Source organism: Ascaphus truei, chromosome 2 (assembly GCF_040206685.1).
Source record: "Ascaphus truei isolate aAscTru1 chromosome 2, aAscTru1.hap1, whole genome shotgun sequence".
In the NCBI taxonomy this organism is placed as follows: domain Eukaryota; kingdom Metazoa; phylum Chordata; class Amphibia; order Anura; family Ascaphidae; genus Ascaphus; species Ascaphus truei.
In genome coordinates this window covers 79,059,090-79,084,948 of record NC_134484.1, presented here as the reverse complement: position 1 = coordinate 79,084,948, position 25,859 = coordinate 79,059,090, and the positions used below count along the sequence as shown (strand labels likewise).

Below are 25,859 nucleotides of genomic sequence, written 5' to 3'. Positions count from 1 at the left end.
GCCCCTCCGAATTGAGTGCTGGTTCATTTTTAGAATGTGCTCAGTTCAAGTGCAAATGCATCAAGTTTAATGTAGATTAAATCTGACAGGGCCTCTCCTCACTTTTTATACTGTTTATGTTTCATGCCCAAAATTTTCATTGGTTAATTTCCATGATGTCACATGAGCGTGTATATGTATGCTGTATAATTGGTGATCAAAAGGCCCCCAAGTTTAACACCTTAACAATATTTACCTGTACCTCAGGTATTGGTTGTACCTGAGGATTACTGCAACTTAGTACGTTGTACTATTCAATGTCTGTGTCTGGCATGCTCTTATTGTTTCCTTTGACAAACTGACCAAGAAAATAAACAATTGCAATCTTGCGTCACCATTTTCCTTACTCTGCGCATGGCTGACTATTTTCCCTATGTTGGTACAACTATTCATTGTCTATAAAAAGCACTTACAGATGGAGTAACATTTAATTCAAATTTGGCTGCAGCTGAACGAAGCCTGACCATGGCCCGATCGTGGCTTCCCTACGACCAAATACTTAGTAGACCACTTTCCCATAAGATGGAATGAAACTAGAATACCCAATTGTGTGCACTCTCCTGATGCCTGTGATAATCAAAATAATTTGATAAATCTAATGCTAGTATAGAATATACACCATTCTCGGCCAAAATTGAATATGGTTTGGTCCCCCAGGTAAGCAGAGTAGGGTCAATTAAGCAATGTTAAACATTTCTTTTATTAAACAAATATATACAATAATTGGGGTGAATGGATAAACAATTAACTGATAAATAGTAAAAAGCCGCCGTCGTCATCACGTGCCGAACTTATCAACAGTTTGATAGCATTTGAGCAGAACGGCCACCGTCCTCTGTGCATGCGCCAAACATTTAGGCAGTGTATGCCCTGTGCATGAGCAGGAGACCAGATGTCGGGCGCAACTTCCCTGTTCAGGCGCCTGATTCCTTCGTCTCACACCGAACTCTGCTGCACACATGGGCCCCCTCCCTTTTGAATAATAAGGTCACACACAGTCACGCACACACAGTCACGCACACACAAAGACACACAGTCACAGACACACACAACACAAGGAATTCAGTTAGTATAAATATAGACGTGCAAATAGCTAAAATAGGGGGGAGGGTGCCAGCAAGCGCCTTCTAAGTCAAACTTCTTGGCGATTTGTCACTGAAATTGTGTTTTGATTTTTACTTAAAAACATCACCATCACAAATACAATTTCTGTGACAAAAACGTGACAAAAGACAAAGAAGTTTCACTTAAAATGTGCGTGCTCGGCACACACACTTTGTTTTCTTCTTCAGACTGATCCACGGGACTCTGTGACTAAAAGTAAATGGCCAATCCACAGTGTGATCTGCACTCGGAGGAAATGTCATCCATCTCTTAATACAGATGTAGTAAGACTGAACGTCTTTGGTGCCACGGTAACGCAACCCCGGTGGTCGCGGCACTGAAGGATTAACGCTGCAGGAGGACCTATTCAGAAGCATGGACCCCCCGGAGGGTGATCACAACAGGCACTGTCTCTAGTGCCGCAGACTTTGTTATTTCATCTAAGGCGCTGAGGACAATACGTCTTGCTCCATCTGTATAACGAAGCTCAGTGGATAGGCGTTGTTAGAGGGGACACCTCTTTTTGCATATCATTAGCAGTAATGACCGCTGTAGCTCACGCAATGGGCCGTTATGGCTGACAACCGCATTTAACTCTGATTTAGGGAGCCTTGAAGATACCTTTAGCAATTAATGAGGCGTCAATATAAGTTAATGCCTTGTTAAGTCAATAACAAAGCTCATAAAAGTGTTAAACTGCAATAATGCAGATATGAAATCGCAAATAATAATAATAATAATATAAACCCATGAATGTGCATAACAAGAAATATCTGGTTTATCGTCAGTAAAAGAACAATTAAGCTAAGACGCATTTTGTCTATTATCTTATTTATTGACAGATTTTTTTATTTACAACACAATAAAACAATGGTAATTACATAAGATGCAATGGTATAAAAAGCCATTTAACCCATCCCCTATTTAAGACACTTACAGCAGACAACAACTGCCCCACCCCAAACAGCCCTCCTCAAAATGAAACTTAAAATAAATATTATTAATAAATATAAACAAATCACTGCACTGCCTTTAACTCTTTGATTGCAGCAGTAAGAAACATCGTGTTACCCTTCTTGCATGTGACATTGTTTTTCCCTCACAACCCCTCCAGTCAAAGAGTCGAAGCATTGTAAACACAAGTATTTAAAAAGGTTAAATCATGTTTAATGGTATACAACATATTAAAATATGAACACAATGTATGACCCCTTGACCTTTAATGATGTAATAGGGGGCAAGTCTGGTTTCTGTAAATCAGTTCAATTTGATTTGTTTTCTCTGTGAAATGACTTTGTTTTAATATTAAAATACAACTTGTGTGAATAAAATACTGTTTATGCACTGATTAAAAATACATGTAAATAAAGCCAGTCTAAGCACCACAAACATTTGCCCGGTTATATCCCACAGTCATAACACACATTAGCACCATTAATTCAGCCTTGTATTTGCACACAAACAAGCTTTGTGTTTGTCAGCAGAAATGTCCTGAAAAAATAGAATAATATATCTATGGACCTTATGTGAAAATAAAAGATAGCCGATTGGAAAATTCATTTCCCTCAGTCATTTCAGTACAATACACAGTGAAACTCTTTGATTCACTTTTCCATAACGTATATATGCTTATTTTACTTAAAAAAAATGATACTACACATCCATGTATTTCAATCTTATCTTACTAATCTTACTCTCACTAGGTGTAACGAGTTAAAATTACCAAGACAAACACTTTTTGTTTTTCCCAAGGACTAAGCCCATGTTCAGTAATTGTAGCCACCCATGAAACTAATAATTCTGTGCATGAATGGCAGCATTGGTGAGAAAGAGCCTTTCAACAAATCTGATACTGCAATACGAGTTCAGTTAAACCAAGCCCCTATGTAATCGCATTCAAAGACAAAAAAACACTTTTCATTTTAGGAAAAATGTTTGCACCAAGTGCGTTCTTAATCTACATTTACAATATATGTTCTTTACTGTAAAGCCTTGCTTCCACATTAAACCATACAGTACCTAAATAGCCACTATTTTCTTTTTTTTTTAATATAAACTTTCTATACGAAATTGTTGGCTTCTTAGTCTAAAGTCAACATTACATATACAGGTACAGTATTTTAAACACATTTAATTGTCTATTAAATCGTTGTCCCCCAAAAAATAATGGTTATGGACTTTTTTCACCTTCACAATCAACAACAAAATTAAAAGCATCTGTCCACTAAATGATTATATTTTACTCCATATTCCAGACTGGCATGTTCAAGTTTTCTGGAAAGCGTCTTTAATTATATTGGTGCAACTGTTTGCATTTCTGAAATGTAATGAAAGAGAAACAAATGTAGACAAAAATTAAGAAGAATAAACCTTGATGCTCAATTTTTATATTTATTTTCTACACCCAGTAAAATGATACGTTTGAGGCAAACATACCGCCAGTATGTACTCATGCCCAAATAAAATTAAAACAAGGCAGTGATGTACACATGGGCAAATGCTATCAAACTGTTGATAAGATACAACAATTGAAAAGCTTCATGCTGCAAATTTCAAGTAATGACTGTATCTTCCCTAAAATAGAATAAATACAAGTAACATATTAAAAGATGTGCTTATGTGCACATACAATAACATACCCATGGGTTATGTTTTTTTCTAATTGAACTCCATTAAAAAAAAAATGTGAATGCATTTTCTTTATCCAGGGTCTTTAAAATAAAATGCAATCTCCATACATTGTAAATAGCAGTTTCCCATGTTTATGTTAGTTTACAAGTTAAAGGTCAAAGGGCACAAACAGCAAGAACAGTGCTCTGTTGAATGAAAGACAGTGAGCTTTTCATAGCATACAATGTTTAACTCAGTAATGACAGTCAACAGACCAATATTTAGGCTAAAGGCAAACTGTTCCCATTAACAGTTACTCCACTCAATACTGACTTTCAGAAGAAGTCAAGAGTTTAGCATATTGGGACTGCATTCAATTTGACCATTGTTACATGTTTACAGCACAGCGTCCATAAAAGCAAAACACTGCAGAAAGCAGCTTTGAAATTCCATAAAGAGTTCTGTCAGTGGCTGACTTTTCTCTAGGAAAAATCCTGCTTCGCAGGTCACAGGAAAGAGCACAGCACTTTCAGTACATAATGACAAGCAAATGCTTCGGTCGTCCTCTTACTCTCTCGCTCTTCTGGAAGTACTGCTAGATGCCTGAGATCCAACTCACCCTTTAAGAACGATGGTAAACATGCAATATGGCAACAAATAGAATGTAGTACATGCAGTATTCAGATTCTCTTCATGTTGACTGCATAAATGTACCTGGATGTACTCATGTAAGGCAATTAGTATTCACGTGCAACATAGTTTGATCATACAGTACATCATCCATCTGGCATATTATAAAATTGTCCATTAAAAATGATATTTTCAATGTCCAACACTTCTCTGTCTAGCATTGCTTTTTTTTTGCTTACTCCTTATTACTTGAAACTAGCTGAGAAATGTAGTTGCTCTGCTTTTAGACATTTCTGCTACTGACTGAAAAACTGTTCTGGAAGCTGTTGAATAATTATATTTTATCAAAACACTGAGGTCCGTAAACCCTAATTCCTATTTACTTGCTCTGCACATTCATATCATTTAGAGACAAGCAAGCTGAGAGTTCACTGGAATCTGAAAACTGATACTATAGCACTCAATGGGTTACAAATATGTAATACTGGCAGCAATTTACTTCACAACATGACTGTCATTTTGCCACAGCTCATTGCAATCCACTTCAGAGACACACTGCTTCCTGCTAGGCTTTCAAATGAGTGTTCCTGACAGACTAGCTAAGGGCCTCAGGCAGTTGAATTGATACAGCTTGATAAAATATAACGATGCAGAAACAAAAACAAAAACAAGTCTCAGTATATTAATGAATATAAATGTGTTAAAACGTTTAGGACAAAGCTCAGAAAAGTTGTATAAAACACAAAATGAACGTATCATTTAAGGCTGTTACTGTATTGCAGATATTTTGGCCCCTTATTTGTTGGAAAAAGGCTGTCCAAACAGTCTTAAGGTCCGGCATGACATTGCTCTCCCACAGAAACATGTGTGGGCATCTATCCATAGCAGACAGAAAATCAATCCTCTTTGGAAACAAAGCTGTTTTGGGTCTTCATACTCTCCTGAAAGCTTAATTCTGGGTATTTTCATGTTGCCTTGTTTTTCAGAATATTTGTACTTGCAGGACATATCTTTTCAGAGAGGATCTGGAAAGGATTTGTTTACATTTCTTCTTCCTCTTCATTGTTTAATCCTGAAAGTTAACTTAGCATTCAGTATGCACAGGAAAGGCCTAGAATTGAATGACAAAGAAATACAAAGGACTGGAGGAACGGCAGATACTGTGTTTCATGGAAGCTTCCCAGATGATTGAATCCCCACTCAAGTGCAGGACACAAAACGTATTGGGTTTTTAAGATCAGCCATGACCCTGGTTTATAGATGCATGCTTCTAGCTAGGAAACAGCATAATAGTTCTGATGTTGAATCTCAAGTAACCTCAAACTTCTAAGATAAAAACCCTACATCACACCCACTCTTGCATAGAGCGTTTGCAGTACAGTATGTGGCGGGGTGTTCCTTTTCTTTTGAACTGAAACACAGTGTAAATCAAGACAAGGAGGCATAAGGCCAAGATACAGGGAATAACAATGGCTATGGCTTTCACAGTGCTGGCTGTGTTGTCCAGTTTGATGACAATGTCTACGTCATCTTGGGAACTGGTTCGATCCTTGTCTCGGTCAGCTGAACCATCGCATCCCATGAAATCCTTAAGGATAGATCTGGGGTAGCCAGGTTCTACACGCAGCTTCTGGTTGTGGAATTTCCAATATTCTTTTTCTTTATAGAAGTATGTAAAGCCTAAAAAAAAATAACATATTTAAGATATTAATTTAACGTAAATGCTTGTGCATGATTATTTCTCACTTTAATCAACAAGATGCAAAATAAATATTTGGCAGTTTTACGCTTTACTGTTATTTTAACTATAATTGACCATTTTAATGCAACATTTATATCATATATCATTTTTCTAAATACAAATAGATGAAACGATCACAATATAATAATACCTTACTGCTTGTTACTCTTATATGAAGTCGTTGCAATGTACTCCTCGTAATACATAAATACTGCATAATATCTCTTAAAATATCTTAATTACTAGTGAAAAAGCTAAATTCATGGCTTTCCTCCAAACGACATTGGAAGAACTGTACACGGAAATGGTCTGAGAGGTAAGATCCCATTTGTGATTGGAAACTAGAAAAAATCCTCATTCTACGGTTTGGACAAAACAAATACAAAATGGTCATAATATAAGCATATTATTCACTGCACTTATCGATGAAAAAATACATGCTCTAGGAGCGTTTGATTCTACATGTCAAGATAAGTACAGAGGGAATATTCAATCAATTGCTCGTGATTGTTGGCTAACTGGTACTGTATGACCTTTTTAGTGGCAAAACTTCTCATCCCAATGTATGGGGTGCAGTTTCTCAGCCAGCGAATCCTCTAGTGTGGGACCTGACCTGTTGGTGGCTCTTGAGGCGTGAAGTTGGCCACCCCAGCTTTAGTGTATGACTTATATGGCCCTTCTCCGGGAGTTGATCCAATTCAGACAATGTAAAAGCATACTGTACAGTCTAGCATATTTTGGAAGTTCCACCAATGTGGAAAAAAATATATCATATATAATACATGATCTAAGGATACCTTTACAAGGTCTAAAAGCCGAACTGCTAAAATTGACAATAAGGAATACAAGAAAACATACAGTCTATTGATTCCTTTAGGGACTACGTGGGTGATCCCATCTACAGTAGCTGTGTAATAAAATAATGTAGCACCAATTCAAAAGTTGCAAAGGTCATGACATTGTTATTAACAAATCCAAGGTGGACATTGTAAGTCACTGTGAATTGATTTTACAACAACTTAACAGAATACAACATAATAGCAAGAATTATTTATGTATAGAAATAATGTTACATATATATGTAGAGGAATTGCATATATGAGAATACATCACTCTGGCACCCTGTCCCAGCCCAGCCTAAAAGCAGTGAATAATTGCTACTGGTTGAAAGTGAATAATTGCTTCGGGTTTAAAATGTTTTTATGAAATCTTTAAAATGTAGCATACCATTTTCTTTGTCAACAAAAGCTCCCTGAGGAGAATCTGGTATTCCTTTCCAAATTGTAATTAGCTTTGGATAACCTGGATCCATTACTCTCATTTCTTCATTGTATCTCCAATACCTGAAAAATATATCAATAATACATTTTTTTTTTGCTTTTTGAAACTGTAAAACCATTAAAAAAAAATCAGCAAACAGATACAAAATATTAAGATCAAATATTAATAATAGACATTAAGGTACAGTTATATAGGTATAGCACACGTTACCACAATGCATTGCGTTAGCTCTGGTGCATTATTTAACAGTAGCACCAGCAAAAAAAATAAAAAAATTAAGGATATATTGTACGCGTTATTTAACGTTTTAATACATACAGTACAGTATGTTATTTCACATTAGCATCTGCTACCCTTCACTAGGAAAAGTACGGTAGTGAGTGCACATTCTAATCTTATGTTGTGCATCATTAAAAGCAGAAGAAAATCAATTATAGAGTCTATTTATATTATAGGAATCGTAGGCCAAGCTCCATTAAGTGACGTAATGTAAAGTTAACCTAACTTAATATCACTTTTAGTCTTACCACATACTGTACCTTCAGAGGCTAATAACATACGATTAAGTCATGTCATCTCCAGTAAAGTGCATTGATATGCAAAGGAGGCATTACAAAACGAGTGAATATAAAAAAATTGTCTGTCAAAATTTTAATACTAAAAAGTTTTATACAACCAGTCAAAATGTGTATCCTCCATATGCATACTTCCTACTGTACATAATTTGTTTGTTGAAATAATTTTTGATGCAATTTAAATTAAGACAGAATGAGGTGTATAAAAAGCAAGTGCTAGTAAATATCAATTTTGTTAATTATAATAATGAGACATCCGTGCTCTGTCAAACCCATTTTTGGTTGAAACACAGTAATGTACAGTTTATGCCAAATTAAACTTGGTGGATGACTTTGACACATTGTTTATTGATTTTGTGGCGCACAAAAATATGTTTTACAGTACACAGCATTTACTTTTATGCTGCTGCTGCATATGGAGAAATGTGAGCTTAGTACTGTACATACGCGCACACAAGCGCAATTGAAATGGAGTTTGACATGCACTAATTTTGTGGCGCTTAGTATATGCATCTCAATTCTCCCTTGTGAAGGAAACCAAAGGTTCCACACTCTTACAACTAAGACACAATACAATACAAGGTTCTCTGGCCTTACAACAGTTCTGTGTATATATTTTGGTATTTTCTTTGTTTCTGTTGCAATAATTGTTTCAATTGAGCAGTTCCTCATGCTGTTTACAACCCCCAGCCCCTCACCCCCCCATCACATACAGGCCCGTGTGATGCGGGGGATTTAAATAGCAAGAACTAACTGGTGGCATTTTTCCCAATATGATGACAAAAATGGTCATGTGTTACAGACCTATAATTTTTCATTCAGAATGTTTTTTCATAATTGAGATTGACCTACAGATATAGGAGACATTATTACCCCTGTTAGTGCCAATTATTGACAATTGAGCTAAAGTGGTACAATACCCCAATCTTACCTTTGCAACTTTTACATTATTTACAACTTAATATGCTGTCTTGTCTTATTAGGTAACTACAACACCCAACGTTGTGATATGTTAACTGGACTAGGTCTGGCCTTTGAGTCCAAACACAACCTACGTTTTTCCTGTTCTACCTTCAAATACTTTTTTGCTCAGTTACCTGAGCAGGCTCCTCATCCATACTGTACACAGCGCTTATCTCCTTAGATCTGCCTCCTGAAATCTTCTCATGGTGTCAAGGTTCAATAAAGAATGGGATTGCTCTTCCTTCTCTTATCGAATATCCCACTTCTGGAACAATTGTATATGAGTTTCTTAAAACCGCCAATTGTATATGAGTTTCTAAAAATCTGCTGTTTCCTACTTTAAACATGTTTGCAACTGTAACTTATTATTTTGTACCCAGGACATACTTGAAAACAAGAGATAACTGTCAATGTATTGTTTCCTGGTTAAATATTTTATAAATAAAATAAATGAGAACCTTTTCAAAGACAGATTAGAGCTACAAACAGCACTTGGATTAATGCATCTAAAATATTGAGTTAATTATACTGTATTTTCTCTTGCATTTGTTCCATTTTCAACAATGGGTGCAAATTTAGTGAACACAAAATGGTTCTGTGTGTCAAAATACGTTTTTCTGTGCCCCGATATATATAGACTCTTAAAAAACATAAGACAAATTAATTAGTGCAGCTTTGAAATAAAAGATTTTATTTTACCAGTAATTCTTAATTTCATGTAATAATGCACTATCTACGTATATACTATTTGCGCTAGTAAATATGCTGATATGTGGATTGTTACATTTGTCTGACCAGATACATAATTTCTGTTAGCTGTAACATACCAAACACTGTAGAGTTGGAAGTGTTCTTTAAACCCTTGTGTGCTACAGTAAGCTCTATTTTTGGAAAGAGCATGATTGCTGAGTATGATAATTATAACTGAAGAATGATTATCTCCATCATAATGACTCTTCAAAATGAATCAACAACTACATAGATAGCTACTTCATATGCCAACAAATGCTTATTACTTTAGATGGAAATTAAATCAGAGCCATCTGTCTAATGCATGGAACAACTTGTTTTAATGAAGAGATTTAATATTATCTTGTCCCATATGTCTGTCTTGCAGTACCACATGAAATAGTCCACATGGTTTTGTACCAGTATAGTATGCCCTCTGAAACACAGTATACAGCCAGTAATTCATAAATTGTTTCCATGAATGGAACTAAACCAAGCAGGGGAATCTATAGTACACTATACACAAGGTATTCAATGGTATATAAAACACACCGTCACATTATTAGTGTGTGGTTTTATTGGTAGCCAATATTACAGTTAGGTTATAGCTACGTTATCTGCACAAGATTACATTTTCAAGCTTTTAGTATACAGCAATTGTGTTCTGCTAAGTCTCGCTTCAGCAAAACAGTTTTTGAAACTCTAAGATATAACATTTTTAGCAATAGCAGATTAGTGTGAAAGCTATCTGTTAGATACCAATGGAAATAGTAATATTTGAAATACATCTTTAGATGCAGTTCCTGCTAATGCTTTCAAATACATTTAACATCAGTGTTTGAAATGTGAAGGTACTACGAAGTATATAATACAGTACCACTTTCCATTTGCAAACCTGCATTACCCCTACATTTAACCCTTTTACTGCAAAAGGTTCTGGCAGAGAAATGCAAATATACCGTTCCACTTTAAAGCATACAGTATATATACAGTGTCAACATTTACAACACAATATTCATTATTTATCATTCTTATAATTAATCAAAATCAGACAGTAAAACTTTTTTATGGCTCTTCAACTACGGTTTATTATTCGACTGTTGAATGCTTAGTGCAAATGTAGGGTATCAAGTTTCATTATTGCTGTAAAATGTCCTAAAAAGCTCTATATCGATGAGCAATATGTTACTCATAAAGCTCTTAATATTTTCCACCAATATTACCTTTTAGGAGGTAAAAATGTTGTAAAAACAAATGTATAATTTTGTTGCACGTGTACCAGCTTTATACTATATATAGGTGCAGCCACAAGTATTCTAACACTTGCCTTGGAAAATCTGGGGCAATCTCCCAGTAATGCTGCAACATTTCTGTGACATTTCTGCAGACAGACTAATGGCCCATCGGATTAACACCGCGGGGGTCCCTGGCAGTCCCATTAAAACTGACCAGGGATCCCTGCTGTGTTAATCCGATGGGCCAAAAGTCTTTCTGCAGAAATGTCAGAGAAATGTTGCAGCATTACTGGGAGATTGCCCCAGATTTTTCAAAGCAGTGTTAGAATACTTGTAGCTGCATCTGTATATGCTTGTTTTGGGTGTGTCGCTTTAAATGAGCATATAGTCAGTATTAGGCTGTGTCCATAGATGGACCAGCCGTGCTGAGGCGTGCGGACGCTCCGCGCTGAGCCCCTGCATCCTCAATGAGGATGCCTTGAGAGGGGGCTCACGCGAGCGTCCGCAGGCGTGCTGACGAGTTGGCGGTTTCAGCCGAGCGCCAAGCTGTTTTTCAGCGCGCTGTCGGCTGAAAACCTCCAATCACAGCCCAGCAGCGTCAACGTCACGGCGCCGTGACGTCGGTGCCGTGACATTGACGTCAGTGCGTCGTGGGCGATTGGCCCAGTGACGTCACTGCCCCGCCTCCAACCACCTCCCCCCGGCTCCCTTCGCGCATGCTGGCTCGCCTGCAAGTCCGTGCAATCGCACTGACTGAAGCAGGCGGGCCTCAGCGTTAGCGCGCCTCCGCTCTCCCCACAGCTCTATGGCCCGGGCCTTAGGTAGAGTCCACGCTGCTGCTGAGCTCGCTCATGCTTGGAGAGCGGTGATGTCACCAGCTCTCCAAGCATGAGCGATCAGTGTCCTGCAACATTTTTAGAGCAGGAGCGGGGGGAGGGGGGACATGCCTATTACGGGAGGGGCTGTCTGTGTTTCTGTGTGTGCCTGTCTCTCTCTCTTCCCCCCCCCAATGGCTCTCTCTCACCCATTGCTCTCTCTCTCCCTTCTCCCCCCTCTATCTCTACCTTCTCCCCCCTCTCTCTCTCCCTTCTCCCCCTCTCCCTCTTCTCCCCCTCCCCCTTCTCCCCCCTCTCTCCCTTCTCCCCCCTCTCTCTCTCCCTTCTCCCCACACCACACCACTCAGTTTGCCCCCCCACAGCAGCAGCCTGTTTCCCCCCCACCCCAGCAGCAGCCCATTTTCTCCCCACCCCAGCAGCAACCCGTTTGCCCCTCCCCACCCCAGCAGCAGCCCGTTTGCCCCCCCCTCACCCCAGCAGCAGCCCGTTTGCCCCCCCACCACCGCAGCAGCAGCCCGTTTAACCCCCCCACCTCCCCAGCAGCAGCCCATTTGCCCCCCTCCACCACCCCAGCAGCAGCCCGTTTGCCCCCCCCCACCACCCCAGCAGCAGCCCATTTTCCCTCCACCCAAGCAGCAGCACGTTTGCCCCCCCACCCCAGCAGCAGACCGTTTGTCCCCAAACTCCAGCAGCAGCCCGTTTGCCCCCCCCACCCCAGCAGCAGTCCGTTTGCCCCCCCACCCCAGCAGTAGTCCGTTTGCCCTTCCACCCCAGCAGTAGTCCATTTGCCCCCCCACTCCAGCAGCAGCCATTTTCCCTCCCACCCCAGCAGTAGTCCGTTTGCCCCCCCACCCCAGCAGTAGTCCATTTGCCCCCCCACCTCAGCAGTAGTCCGTTTGCCCCCCCCACCCCAGCAGTAGTCCGTTTGCCCCCCCCCAGCAGTAGTCCGTTTGCCCCCCTACCCCAGCAGCAGTATGTTTGCCCCCCCATCCCAGCAGTAGTCCGTTTGTCCCCCCCCCCCCACCCATTTCCTCTTCTCTCTGCTCCCTCTCAGCTAAAAATTTCATGTTGTGTGTGTGACAGGAGTAAAACACGCCCTCTCTCTTACCATTGGTCAAAGCAGACTCATGTGACCCTGCTCTCAGCACGAAAGTATCTCTCCCTTGTCTCCCCAAGCACAACGCTTGGGAAAGCGTGTGTGCACGGGCATGAGAGCGTGTGTGCACGGGCATGAGCGCGCGAGCACAGCGGGAGAGGGGATGTGCTGATCTACATTGCAGAAGGTAAGCACGCCAAGCGCATAGTGCGCTAAGCACCAGCGGGGACTCAGCCTTACACTGACAATCTATAAAATACAATACAATGTATATTCTATGGGTGCAGTACATAAAGTAATATTATATATATATATATATATATATATGTAGCTGGGTCCCCACTCATCTCCGTAGTGGGTGAGGCTACAGCTTGTTCGGAGCTCCGGAGCTCAGAGGCGGATCGCCAATGCAGGGCACCACTATGTTGAATCTCGCGCATGTGCAGTGGCAAGAGTAGTGCGGCAGCTATTAGACAGGCTCCACCCAGGACTACATGTCTTAGCAGCCCCAGGGGCTGCTCACCAGATGGGAGACTGCAGCCAATAGGGCTATCGGAATCCCGAGGGGAGAGAAAGATACTTTAGGCGCGCTAGGGACTGTGCGCCAGTCGGAGCAGGGACCTCAATGGAGCAGGTAGTGTCCATGAGGCAATGCTCCCTTGGACTAGGCCAGTGATGCCCAATAGGCCCCAGACCCTGCAGTTTGTGTGTTTAGGGAAGGCACTAGATTGGGACGCTTCCCCAATAACACACAGCCCTATTATTGCAGTATTAGTGCACCAGTGATGGACACCATGCTGTGTGCGCGGCCTACGGTCTGAGACCAGACCACAGGCAACCATAGACATTAAGCAACACCCTCCAGCGGGAGCTCCCTCAAATGGAGGACGGCTACGGACAGGAGAGGATCCGGTAGATAGCGTCGTGGTTCTGCGGATCCACTATTCCAAGTCGGCCTGGTCTGGCCTAAGACCAGGAAGGTACCCAACGTGCAACAACGGTCACACACAAGGGGTAGCGCTACTCTACACACTCTTTGGGTGGGCCTTGTCTGTCGACACTAGGGTGGTTAAGTGCCCAGGCACCTCAGTACTTTGGGGTTGGTGTTTATAGTGTGGGCATTGCATGGTGGGGGCCTGTATTATTATTGTGGTACAAAGTTATATGTTCAGTAAATATAAGTTAGTCATACCCGTGTGTGTATATTTATTTACTGATTGTATTGGTTCCTGTGAGGGGTTATCCTGCTGTGCTAGGATCCCTCCCAGGTGGAGGCTCTGTAACCAGAGAGCACCCCCCTGTAACACCAGGCTCCCAGATGAGGAGGATTAGGCCTCCTGTATGCTAAACAGGTAACCAGCACGCGTAGTTCCCTTAGTCACAGGGAAAGGGGGCTACATATATGCAGCCCCTTTTCCCCTTGCCTAAGGGAAACTGCAGGTGACTACGTGTGCTGCTAAACCTGTGAGGCTTACAGGAAGCCAAAGCATCTGCTCCTGGGAGCCTGGGGTGTTATATGTCATGGTGCAGCACCTCCACCTAAGAGGATCCCAGCGTAGGCGGGATGTATTCCTCATAGGAACCAATAAACCACTAACAACTGGGTATGTATATCTTTCTTTACTGAGTCCCCAGTAAGGTAAATAATGCAGTACATACTGTACAATAACACACAATAATACATAATGCAATACACAATACCACAGTACCCCTGTGTGTTCCCACCCAATGTACTGAGGGTGCCGTGGCACCAATAACCTCAGGTATCCCAGAAATCCCACCCAGTGTGAAGTAGCGCTACCCCCTGCGAATGTTGGTGCACATTGGGTACCTGCCTGGATACTCCAGTACACAGGTGTAGCTTGTAGACTCGGACTGAAGAAGGTCCCACGCAGCGGGGCCTCTGACACTAATCCCCTCTTGCCCAAGGGTCCAGTCCTCCACGTGGGGTGAGCTCCACCCGGAGTGTCTCACACAAGTGTCTCTGAACCTACAGCCTTGTCAAAGGCCTCAGGTCACTGCGTGGGCGGCCATCCACCGGCGCAGTAGTGCTGCTATAGACTAATGGGAGGGTCCATATCTAGGGCCTTCCCTACAATACTGTAATGAGTTGGCTCAGGGTCTATCTGGGGCATAAGGGGCAGAATCTAGGCCTAGTGCAGGAAGCCACTTGCTTCCTGGACACTACCTACTCCTGTCCTGGCTCCCATACAACTGACTCGTGAGCTCTCGTTCCCTTCCAGTTTGGGGCCTTCACGCATGCGCAATGTCCTTGTGGCGCCACATACAAGATGGCCGCCGCCTTTGCCGTGTCCTGCGCATGCGCAATGTACCCTTTTTTTTGGACAGGCTTTAAATGTAAACTTAATCATAAGCAAGAAAATCACCTGCTCACATCAAAGTTGCCTTCAAACGCATTTTCTTCAATTTAAATAACATTACATCAGCAGCCATCAAAAGCTTGCGGAGGCTTCTTTACCTAAGGCAAAGTACATGATAAATTCTGTTTCCATCAGTGAAACTTCAATTTGAAATGGAATTTCAAATGCCTAATCTAATAATTTTACAATAAAAACATCTGGTACTGAGTCCTGGTATTCAGGTATAATATTTGTATACACTATTTCAAAATGTCAAAAAGAAACTAGCAAAGCAAATTTCAACACATTCTCCTATCTTTAATTCTAGTGACTTGTTGGTGTAAATATCTAACATTCTTATTGTAGATATTTACTCACCTGTCACCCTTGAAAAAGTATGTTTTTCCAACATCTTCCCACCAAACAGCTGTATCTATTCCATGAGGTGGAATTCCATGTCCAAGGTTTATCAAGTCATGAGGGTAACCAAGTTGCAGTGTGGTATCTTTAAAAACCCAGTACTTGTTACCTGAAAAATGAATATCACATTATTTTCTGATCCTGTAAGACTTTGTAATACTAAAATGTTGTAAACAAAACTACAGTTTTTGTAGGTCATATAGTTATTGGGCTAAAATACACAAAATAGTAAATACATTAACAATCCTTATAACAGAAATGCTAAGATTTGTTGTCACTTGGCAGAGACATGGAGAACGAATAAGCTATCACATACTGTATATACTTGACTTCTGTTCATTTACTATGTGTTCCATATCATAAACCATGTTTGCATGTTTGATATGACAAACACATAGCAATGCCAATAAGGTATATTTAAATGCATTGACACAGCTTCCTTTGAACCTGTACGGACACATTTTTTCATACATTCAGTGACCAGCACGCATGGACAAACCTGTATGGACTTTGCACAAAGGGCTGTTATGATACATTAAAATTCTCTTTTTGGAATTCCGTTTGTGCCCTGGATCATCATTTTTTCTTCTTTGCTCAAAGGGCCATATTTAATAAGCATTGTGATTGCATAAGTCACTTTTCAGCTGCAGAATACACCTTGCAGCCCCATTTACTTGCATCGAGTTGCATCTACTAAAGGCGTCTTCCAGACCGGGATTGTGTCTTGTGAAATTGCACCACTTACAGGTACATATGGGTCAAAAAGGTTTGTGGTGTGAGAAGGTGTTTTATTGGAAAATCACTGCTTGATAATTATAGACAAGTTTCTACAAGTTTAATTGCATTTCTACCCCTTTAAAATCTTACATTATGAAAATGCAATGGGGATGCATTAAGCTTGAATTACTGAACCACAGTGTTTTCCCAGCAAATAAGCTGTATCTTTTTTTACTTTAGCCCTGTTTCCTAGTGAACACAGAACGCTACCATATGCTGTATGACCTGTAGGCTCACAGGGCCTAAGCCTCCACCACGGAGAGCCTGGGGCACGCGTAATAATAGATAATACCTGATACTTGGTGCAGCGCCTCCACCTGCGACAGCACCCGCCAGAGGGGGAGTGGTTCTTCGCAGGACACTTATGTACATCAACACACACACAGCAATATAACCAACCAAATGACTTTACTAGCATGAACGGTGTATGCAGGGTTCTTTAGCATCAACAGGTGTCCCTCCCTAGAGGAGACACTATCTACTGCGTCTCGCAGGACGCTCACTTCCCTCCTTCACCGGGTGATCCCACCCCGTGTCCAGTTCCCAAGTCCAATATACCCCCCCCACCCTCAAGTGAGATACTGAGCCTATATGTGTGACTGTGCAGCCACTGTGTCCAGAATAAGTGGTGATATAGTTGGTGCACTTGTGGTTTACCTGCCGGGCACTCCAGTACCCGGGCCTGCAAGGGTCTTCACAAAGGATCAGTGGGGGCCGAGTTGACATCGGCCGTAGGCGTCCGGGGGCGATCCCACCCAGACGCGTGACAGCATGGTAGCAGGGTCTGAGCCCAGACCTCCTGCTGGATAGGCAATGTCTCTGTTAGCAATCACGTAACACAGTAAGGGAACCGGAACCTGTCTAGGGCCAGTCCCTATCTCTGCTCCACACTACTGGGGCTCAGGGCCTAACTGGGCCTGGGGAATAAGGCCTAAGTAGGGGCTGAATGCCTCCCTACACCGGAGCTCCGTCTCCTTCTTCCTCCCGCTAGCTCTGAACAATGTGCCCCTCAACCCCTTTTGCTCCCTTCCTAACGCCTGATTGGTTCTTGCGCGTCACTGGGTTCCGCGGGGTTGCTTGGACTTGTAGTTCCCTGGGCTCCCTCCCTATCAGAGCTCTCATCCTTCGTGGGCTTTCGCAACTATGCCCGCGCATGCGCAATCTCCTGCCCCGCTGGTCCTGCGCCTGCGCCAACCTTCACATGGCGGCATCCTCTACGTGGAACCTCCATATATCGGAGCGTTCCCTGCACTGCGGCAATCTCCCACCCCCTAACAACAACAACGGCGGCTGAGGGGAGCCCGGCTACATCCTCCCCCCTGTGGATTCCAACGTCCCCGCTTGGATGATACCTTTAAACTGGTACAACGTTTATATAATGAAAAATGCATAACATACGACATTCTAAATAAGATTGTACATTTCACTAAACATCACTATCACCGACTTTACTCGATTGCGAGCCCACTGCTGAACCTCATAGTGGGGTGCCCCAAACTGATCATATGTCATCCTCATTGGAGGTTGCCCATTCCTTTGACTTCGCCTTAACTGTTGCTCGATCACTCCCTCGGGAGAATGACTATCTTGGTCTTGCGGCTCAAGTTCTTCCCTTGTGGGGATTACAGTCTCTATATGATCATTACTCGGTACAAAGCATGGACTCTGTGGATCCAATGTCGAATTTTCCGGAGCCACCCCATGGAGCGTGTGCTCCCCGAGCCCTTTACCCGTAGCTCCACCGGGAGATGCTCTCTGTTGAGGGCCCCTTTGAGAGGTTCCCTCTTGTGGATCTTCCTGAAGAACTGTGCTACCGGTCTCCGGATCGTTCCCTCCCAGTGTCATTTCACCATCCAATGAGGATGCAGGCCACTCCACATCTCCCTCCTCGACTTGTGGGATAGGGAGCAAATGATTTCGGTGCCATATCTTCACCCGACCCTCCGAGTCCTTAATACGATAGACCGGAAGACCAGGCATCTGTGAGGCTACCTCGTACACTCCCTCTCTCCATCGGTCAGCCAATTTATGTTTCCCAGGTACTCCCAGATTACGGAGAAGCACTGCGTCTCCCAGCTTAATGTTTCTATGTTTGACTTTATGATCATTACGCCGTTTGTTTCCTGCATTCAGCTTCTCTGTAGATTTCTCTGCCTGCAGGTAGGCCCGTTGCAGGTTCTCTTGTAGTCTCTGTACATATCGGAAGTGGGTGGCATTATGCACCCCATCAGTAGAGACTTTCAAACGTATGTCCACAGGCAGTCCGGCTTCTCTACCAAACATCAGAAAGTATGGAGAAAACCCGGTGGAGTCATGTCTAGTGCAATTATAAGCGTGCACTAATATTTCCACATGGCGGCTCCACTCAGCTTTTTCTACTCCCATTAACGTGCCCAGCATGTCCAGTAACGTGTGGTTGAATCGTTCGGGCAGTGCATCCCCTTCCGGGTGATAGGGAGTGGTTCGGGATTTAGTGATGTGTAAGATTTTTAGTAGTTCTCTTATCAATTTGCTTTCAAAGTCTCGACCCTGATCGGAATGTAGTCGTTGGGGAAGTCCGTAATGCATGAAGTACTTTTCTCAGAGCACCTTGGCAACCGTGATGGCTTTTTGGTCTTTCGTCGGGAAGGCCTGGGCGTATCTAGTGTAGTGGTCAGTAATGACCAGCACATTGCCGATGCCTCGGCTATCTGGTTCGATACATAGGAAGTCCATGCATACTAAGTCCATGGGCCCGTAGCTCTTTAAGTGGCCCATTGGGGCGGCCCTGGTGGGCAATGTCTTCCGCTGGATGCACCGCACACACCGCCGACAGTGATGCTCAACTGCTTCTCTCATTTTCGGCCAGAAGAACTGATCCCTCACCAATCCAAAAGTCTTGTCGACACCCAGATGACCATGCTCGTCGTGTAGTGACCTCAGCACCAAATACTGTAATCTTTTAGGTAGTACTAGTTGCCTCCTATTCGGATGATTATGGTACTCTACCACTCGGTATAGCAAATTGTCCCGTATTTCGAATTTATCGGCTTCTCGCATCAGTATACCTCCCATGTCGCCAGGAGCATGTCTGAGGAGGGCAGGTTGGTTTTTCCGGATAGCATAGCGAATGGCTCCCGCTACCGGATCTCGTTCTTGGTAGTGCACCATATCTTTCCAGGCTACGATCTTGTCAGGGGTAACGTGCTTACCACTGGAGTCCCGATATGCTTCCGGAATAGCGTTGGATGCGCATCCTAGAGAGTTGGCCACCCTTAACTCAGAGAATGCCACTTGATCATTGACTATGGCGGCGGTACAACACAGGACCCTCATCCCGGGCCCCGGAATTTCTTCCCATTGGTCGTCATCGGGGGCTGCGGCTAGCCCCGGTCGTCTAGACACTGCGTCAGCCCCAATGTTCAAGGGACCTGGTTTATATTTCATGGTGAAGTTGAAATTGAAGAGGGCGGCCAGCCAGTGGTGTCCGGCAACGTCAAGTTTGGCTGAGGTCATGATATAGGTGAGCGGATTGTTGTCAGTACGCAATTCGAACGACACCCCGTAAAGGTAATCATGAAGTTTGTCCACGATGGCCCACTTGAGGGCCAAGAACTCAAGCTTGTGCACTGGGTAATTCTGCTCACTGATTGTAAGGCTGCGGCTGATATAGGCCACGGATCGTAACCCTTCTGGATACTTTTGATGTAACACCGCCCCTAATCCGCCTAGGCTAGCATCCACATGTAGTATATACGGTTGTTCGGGGTCGGCATAGGCCAACACGGGGGCCACGGTCAAACTCTGCTTCAAGTCCACAAAGGCTTGCTCGCACTCGGCCATCCATTTGTCCCCGAAGGGCTGTCGGGCAGGCGTGGCCTTCCGGCCTGTGTCTTCAGGATATATTTTGAGAAGACAGTTGAGGGCTTTGGCCCGTCGGGAATATCCCTCCACAAACCGACTGTAGTACCCGCAGAATCCCAGGAACGACCGCAACTCCCCCACATTGTCAGGTCGGGGCCAATTTACGACGGCTTCTATTTTGGCGGGATCAGTGGCAATCCCTTCCGCGGACACTATGTGCCCCACGTAAGTCTCAGATGTCCTACAGAATCGGCATTTATTCAGGGAGAGCTTGAGTCCTTCTTGAGCTAATCGGTCCAGCACCTTCAGGAGCCGGGCCTCGTGTTCTTCTAGGGTTTGCCCGGAGACTATGATGTCGTCCAAATACACTAGGCACTCTCGAGGATTCAAGTCACCTAAGGTCTTCTCCATTAGCCGCTGGAAGGTGGCGGGGGCACCACATATACCTTGGGGCATGCGGGTGAATTGGTAGAACCCCAGTGGACAAATGAATGCCGTTTTCTCCTGGTCCTCGGGGCTCATGGGTACCTGGTAGTAGCCAGACCAGAGGTCCAGCACACTGAACCATTTACTTCCATGGAGGGCGTTCAGGATTTCCTCTATGCGGGGAAGATTATACTGGTCCGGCACCGTCCGATTGTTCAGAGTCCGGTAATATACACAGCCACACGGTCCCATTCTTCTTTCTCACCACTACTATGGGGGAAGTGTAAGGGCTTCGTGACTCCGTGACGATTCCGGCTTCTTCCATCTCTTGGAGGACGGTCCGTACATCATCTACGTCTCTAGGAGTGAGCCGGCGGGAACGTTCCCTGAACGGTTTTGTATCACTCATCCGAATAGTGTGTTGGGCACTGCGGCTGCACCCCACATCCATCTCCCCGGTAGAGAATACTTCTCGTCTCTCTTCCAGCTGAACTCGCAGCCTCTCCTTCCATGTCTCTGGCAATCCGGACGAGCCGAAGTCGAAGTCCAGCTGCGCGCCGGAGCGCTCCACTCGGGTAGCATTGACTTGCACTGCCTCATCTACCGAGCTGACGGGATAGATTCTCCCTATTCTCTGTCCCGCGTCGATGGCCATGGGGAATGGAGATAGATTCTGGACCATCACATAAATCCGGCGGGGAATGGCGGCCGGCCAATCCCGGAATTCAGGTACCAGCCGGTATCCTCGGCTGACGTCTTCCTCTGGCGTGCTTTCTAGGGAAAAGAGCTGCTCCGCATCTACCCGTTCCGCGTAGGCGCACCAGGCGGGCATCCTCTTTATCTCCCCTGGTAAGAGTCTGGTTTGACCCGCTCGGCCGCAGAACAACAGTCCATAGTCCTCCGAGGGTGTCGAAGGGGGGTCCGGATTCGTCTGGACAAGCTGCAGTTGAAGACTGGACATGGGCAACTCATTGGTTTCTTGTAGATAGGCCCAGATGACGGCTTGTACAATGTCCGCATTAGTGCCTAGAATGATCGGGTACTTAGGTGGGTCTTTGGGTTCCGGACACACCAGAGCGTCCACATTCATGGGGTGAGACTTTCCGGTATTGAGCTGCTGTATTTCCAGGGCCACGGTCACTATGCCGTCGATAGGGTAGTCTTCATTGCTTAGCCCTCTTACTTTGATATGCTCGGCCGACTTCAGTGGCCGCTTCTGGAGGTGTCGATCATAGAACCCTCGATATATGATGGTCACTTGAGATCCTGTGTCTAGTAGAGCGGAGGAATAGGTACCGTCTACTAGCACCCGTATGAGAGCTACTGGTCCCACGCAGTTATTCTCGTCCCCGGGCCCTTCGCCACTTTGGTTGGGGATGGGGTTTTCTCAGCTGGCCGCGTAAACACCGCATACCATGGCATTAGGTGTGAATTTCTTGGGTGAGGGGCTCCGGTGGCGGGACTCCCCCATTCGGCAATCATAGGAGATATGCCCCTTCTTTCCGCACTTGTAGCAGGACATATCCCTTGGTGGAGTGCGGCGATTATACGGAGGTGAGGTTCGTCCGGCGTACTTCGGCCGCTCGGGGGCCGGGTTTATCCGGGACATGTTCCTTTTTCTCAGTACCCCTTTGGGTTTTGAGCTGCTGGCTGCTTTAGCTTTCTGGGGGGAATGGAGCATTAGATGCGTTTCGTGCTTTTTGACTTGCTGTAACAGTTTGATAAACGAGGGGGGAGGCCCTCGAGTGAGGTTATCGCGGATCATGTTCGCGATAGGGTGGCTAGGACTGGATCCCCGTAGGTATTGTTTGGAGGTCAGATCGAGATAATGCTCTCGGTGAATACTGATCAGGGTGGACACCGGGGGTCTCAAGCACTCCATGAGGCGTTGACGTTTCACGACGTCCGTACATGACCATTCTTCCATCACCCCCCGAGTGTGCTTCTTCCATGGGTCTATCCCATCTTCCCCCATGGGTACGGGCAGAGTCCCAGAGAAGGCCTTCAATTTCCGGTAATTCTGGGAGTGCGTGGCCAGGGTGAGAGCTTCTACTAATGGAGGTAAACTGGGTGGGGTGGTTAGCTGGCCTACTTTATCACTGAGTTTCTGCAGCATGTCACTACGCAAGCCCGCTACTTCTGATACGCTAGACCCTGGAGAGCTAAATCCTGACTGACAGCTGCCCGCTTCACTAGCTGTCCATCCAAAGGGGGGTCTCGGAGTGGATAGACAAAGGGGCTTCCGCCGGGCGGGGAGTTGGGAAGCTGCAGGTATTGAGGGACTGCAGGTTCGAGGACTACTAGATCTCGCCGGCAATCTACCAGCAAGGTGTTCCACTTAGCGTCTTGGTCTATGAGAACATCTATCAGGCGGGCTTTGGCAAAGCCAGGTAGTTGTCGTAGGGCCGTTTACAATGTCTCTAATGGTAGGGCCATAGATACTTGTGTCACAGCCACCACGCGGCGTGCGGGCATTTGCATTTGCCGCGCCCAGTCGCGCACTCTCTGATGCGAGGGAAGGGCCATGGCGGCGGTAGGTGTTTAGTCGAGGGGCACCCCAGGTCTAAGATCTCAGCAGCGCCTCCAAATGTAGCCCTGTTTCCTAGTGAACACAGACCGCTACCATATCCTGTATGACCTGTAGGCTCACAGGGCCTAAGCCTCCGCCACGGAAAGCCTGGGGCACGCGTAATAATAGATAATACCTGATACTTGGTGCAGCACCTCCACCTGCGACAGCTCCCGCCAGAGGGGAAGTGGTTCTTCGCAGGACACTTATGTACATCAACACACACACAGCAATATAACCAACCAAATTACTTTACTAGCATAAACGGCGTATGCGGGGTTCTTTAGCATCAACAGGTGTCCCTCCCTACAGGAGACACTATCTACTGCGTCTCGCAGGACGCTCACTTCCCTCCTTCACCGGGTGATCCCACCCCATGTCAAGTTCCCAAGTCCAATATACCCCCCCGCACCCTCAAGTGAGATACTGAGCCTATATGTGTGACTGCACAGCCACTGTGTCCAGAATAAGTGGTGATATAGTTGGTGCACTTGTGGTTTACCTGCCGGGCACTCCAGTACCCGGGCCTGCAAGGGTCTTCACAAAGGATCAGTGGGAGCCAAGTTGACGTCGGCCATAGGCGTCCGGGGCGATCCCACCCAGACGCGCGACAGCACGGTAGCAGGGTTTGAGCCCAGACCTCCTGCTGGATAGGCAATATCTCTGTTAGCAATAACGTAACACAGTAAGGGAACCGGAACCTGTCTAGGGCCAGTCCCTATCTCTGCTCCACACCACTGGGGCTCAGGGCCTAACTGGGCCTGGGGTATAAGGCCTAAGTAGGGGCTGAAATCCTCCCTACAACAGAGCTCCGTCTCCTTCCTCCTCCTGCTAGCTCTGAACAATGTGCGCGCCCCTCAACCCCTTTTGCTCCCTTCCTAACGCCTGATTGGTTCTTGCGCGTCACGGGGTTCCGCGGGGTTGCTGGGACTTGTAGTTCCCTGGGCTCCCTCCCTATCAGAGCTCTCCTCCTTCGCGGGCTTTCGCAACTATGTCCGCGCATGCGCAGCCTCCTGCCCCGCGGTCCTGCGCCTGCGCCAACCTTCACATGGGGGTGCCCTCTACGCGGAACCTCCATATATCGGAGCGTTCCCTGCACTGCGGCAATCTCCCACCCCACAACAACAACAATGGCGGCTGAGGTGAGCCCGGCTACATTACTTACTGATTTTAAATCCCTTTGTCATGCAATATACATCTTTAGGTTACCTAATGACTAGAAAATAGGAACCATGAGCTTTTGCAGTGTAATTTTTTCGTTTTTTTAAAGTTAGTCTTTACTGCATATTTTAATAAAATACATCATTTTCACACAATACATGACTTGCATGGCAGGCTTGAGTTATACTTCAGAATAATAGTATATGTATGTTTCAGCTTACAAATCTCAAGGGTTTTACAATATTAAAGAAAGGACTCATTTCGTCAACCTTTTTTTTATCTTGGCGTCACACACTAGCGTTCATTTGAAAGAGTCAGTGTTTTGCAAACCTGGAACAAAAGGGATTGATCTTGTGATCGTTTGTGGAAGCCATCAGATCTATCTGTGGTACCCCCGGTTTGCTTCCAATCTCTTGGAACACAGACTAATGCAATTCCCATTCCCCTGGAACCACTTTGCAGTTACTTAGATAATCAGCAATCGTATTCAGGGGACCTGGAATATGAACCACTGACATTTATCTTACTGCAGGTTAGTTTGTGCTCAGACTTTTCAAAATATAATTGTGTAATGCATAACTTTTCATATCTCCTTGATTATTGGCATATGCTACTGCGGTAAAATGGTCTATAGCAATCCTTAAAGTAAAGTCCTGGGTGAATTATGGTGCTCAGTGGGACAAGAGGAATGCACAAATCCTTCATATAGATAATGATGTGAATACAATTTTAGTGTCCAGAGTTCCCTTATTTAAATGACCACAAGTTAATGCAGGGGCTTGTGCACAGAAGATAGTGCCTAACTGGAACAGTCATGATGGAAGACACACAGTAACCAGGCATAATAGTACCATAGTTTTCTTCAATAAATGCATATATAACAACACAGTTTTACATTGAGAACAGTCCGAAAGTGAGATTTCCAAGAAGCAATACACTCAGATGCTCATGAATCTTATCGTCCTCTCTGTGTGTCATAGGGAAATCTTCAATGTGCAATTCCGCTTGGTGCAGGAACAGGAGGAAAATAATGCAAATGTGGTGCATTAAGCTTGATAAAGCGCTACGGCTCAAAATGCATAGGCACGCTCTTTACCATGACCTAATAAACCTTTATTTTTTATTGTTAACTGTGCAAAGTATTTTTTTCTTCTTCCGATTTTGTAGTACACTGCATTTCTATACTTTTCCTTCTATAGTAATTTTTAGGTTCAAACCTCATATTTATTTTTGAAATGTAGTATTGCACAGTGATTTGCCATGAATTCCAATACATTTGACAGTACTATACATATTATTCCTTGCCATTGACCTTGTGTCGACTTTAATCAAAGCCAGGCTCCCCAAAAGGCGATGACTCACATCTGTAAAAAAACCAAGCCTGGGAAAAGAAAATTATCTTTTTTTGCTACCCTTATTGCATGGGAGACTTGTATCTTTACATCTAATATTTCTGGTATCTCG

The 25,859-nt window shown here is 44.5% G+C and overlaps 1 protein-coding gene across 2 annotated transcripts in view; it reads right to left on the bottom strand.

Moving 5' to 3' along the window:
- Window positions 1–1,969: 1,969 nt before the first annotated feature.
- MMP16 (matrix metallopeptidase 16) overlaps window positions 1,970–25,859 on the bottom strand; it is a 248,253-nt gene continuing 224,363 nt past the window's right edge. For both annotated transcript variants that reach the window (XM_075582964.1, XM_075582963.1), the window contains exons 8-10: window positions 15,578–15,728; window positions 7,352–7,467; window positions 1,970–6,063 (exon numbers count right to left, since the gene is read on the bottom strand). In XM_075582964.1, coding sequence (XP_075439079.1) covers window positions 5,729–6,063; window positions 7,352–7,467; window positions 15,578–15,728 — 602 coding nt within the window. In that variant the 3' untranslated portion in view covers window positions 1,970–5,728. The remainder of the gene's footprint in view (window positions 6,064–7,351; window positions 7,468–15,577; window positions 15,729–25,859) is intronic.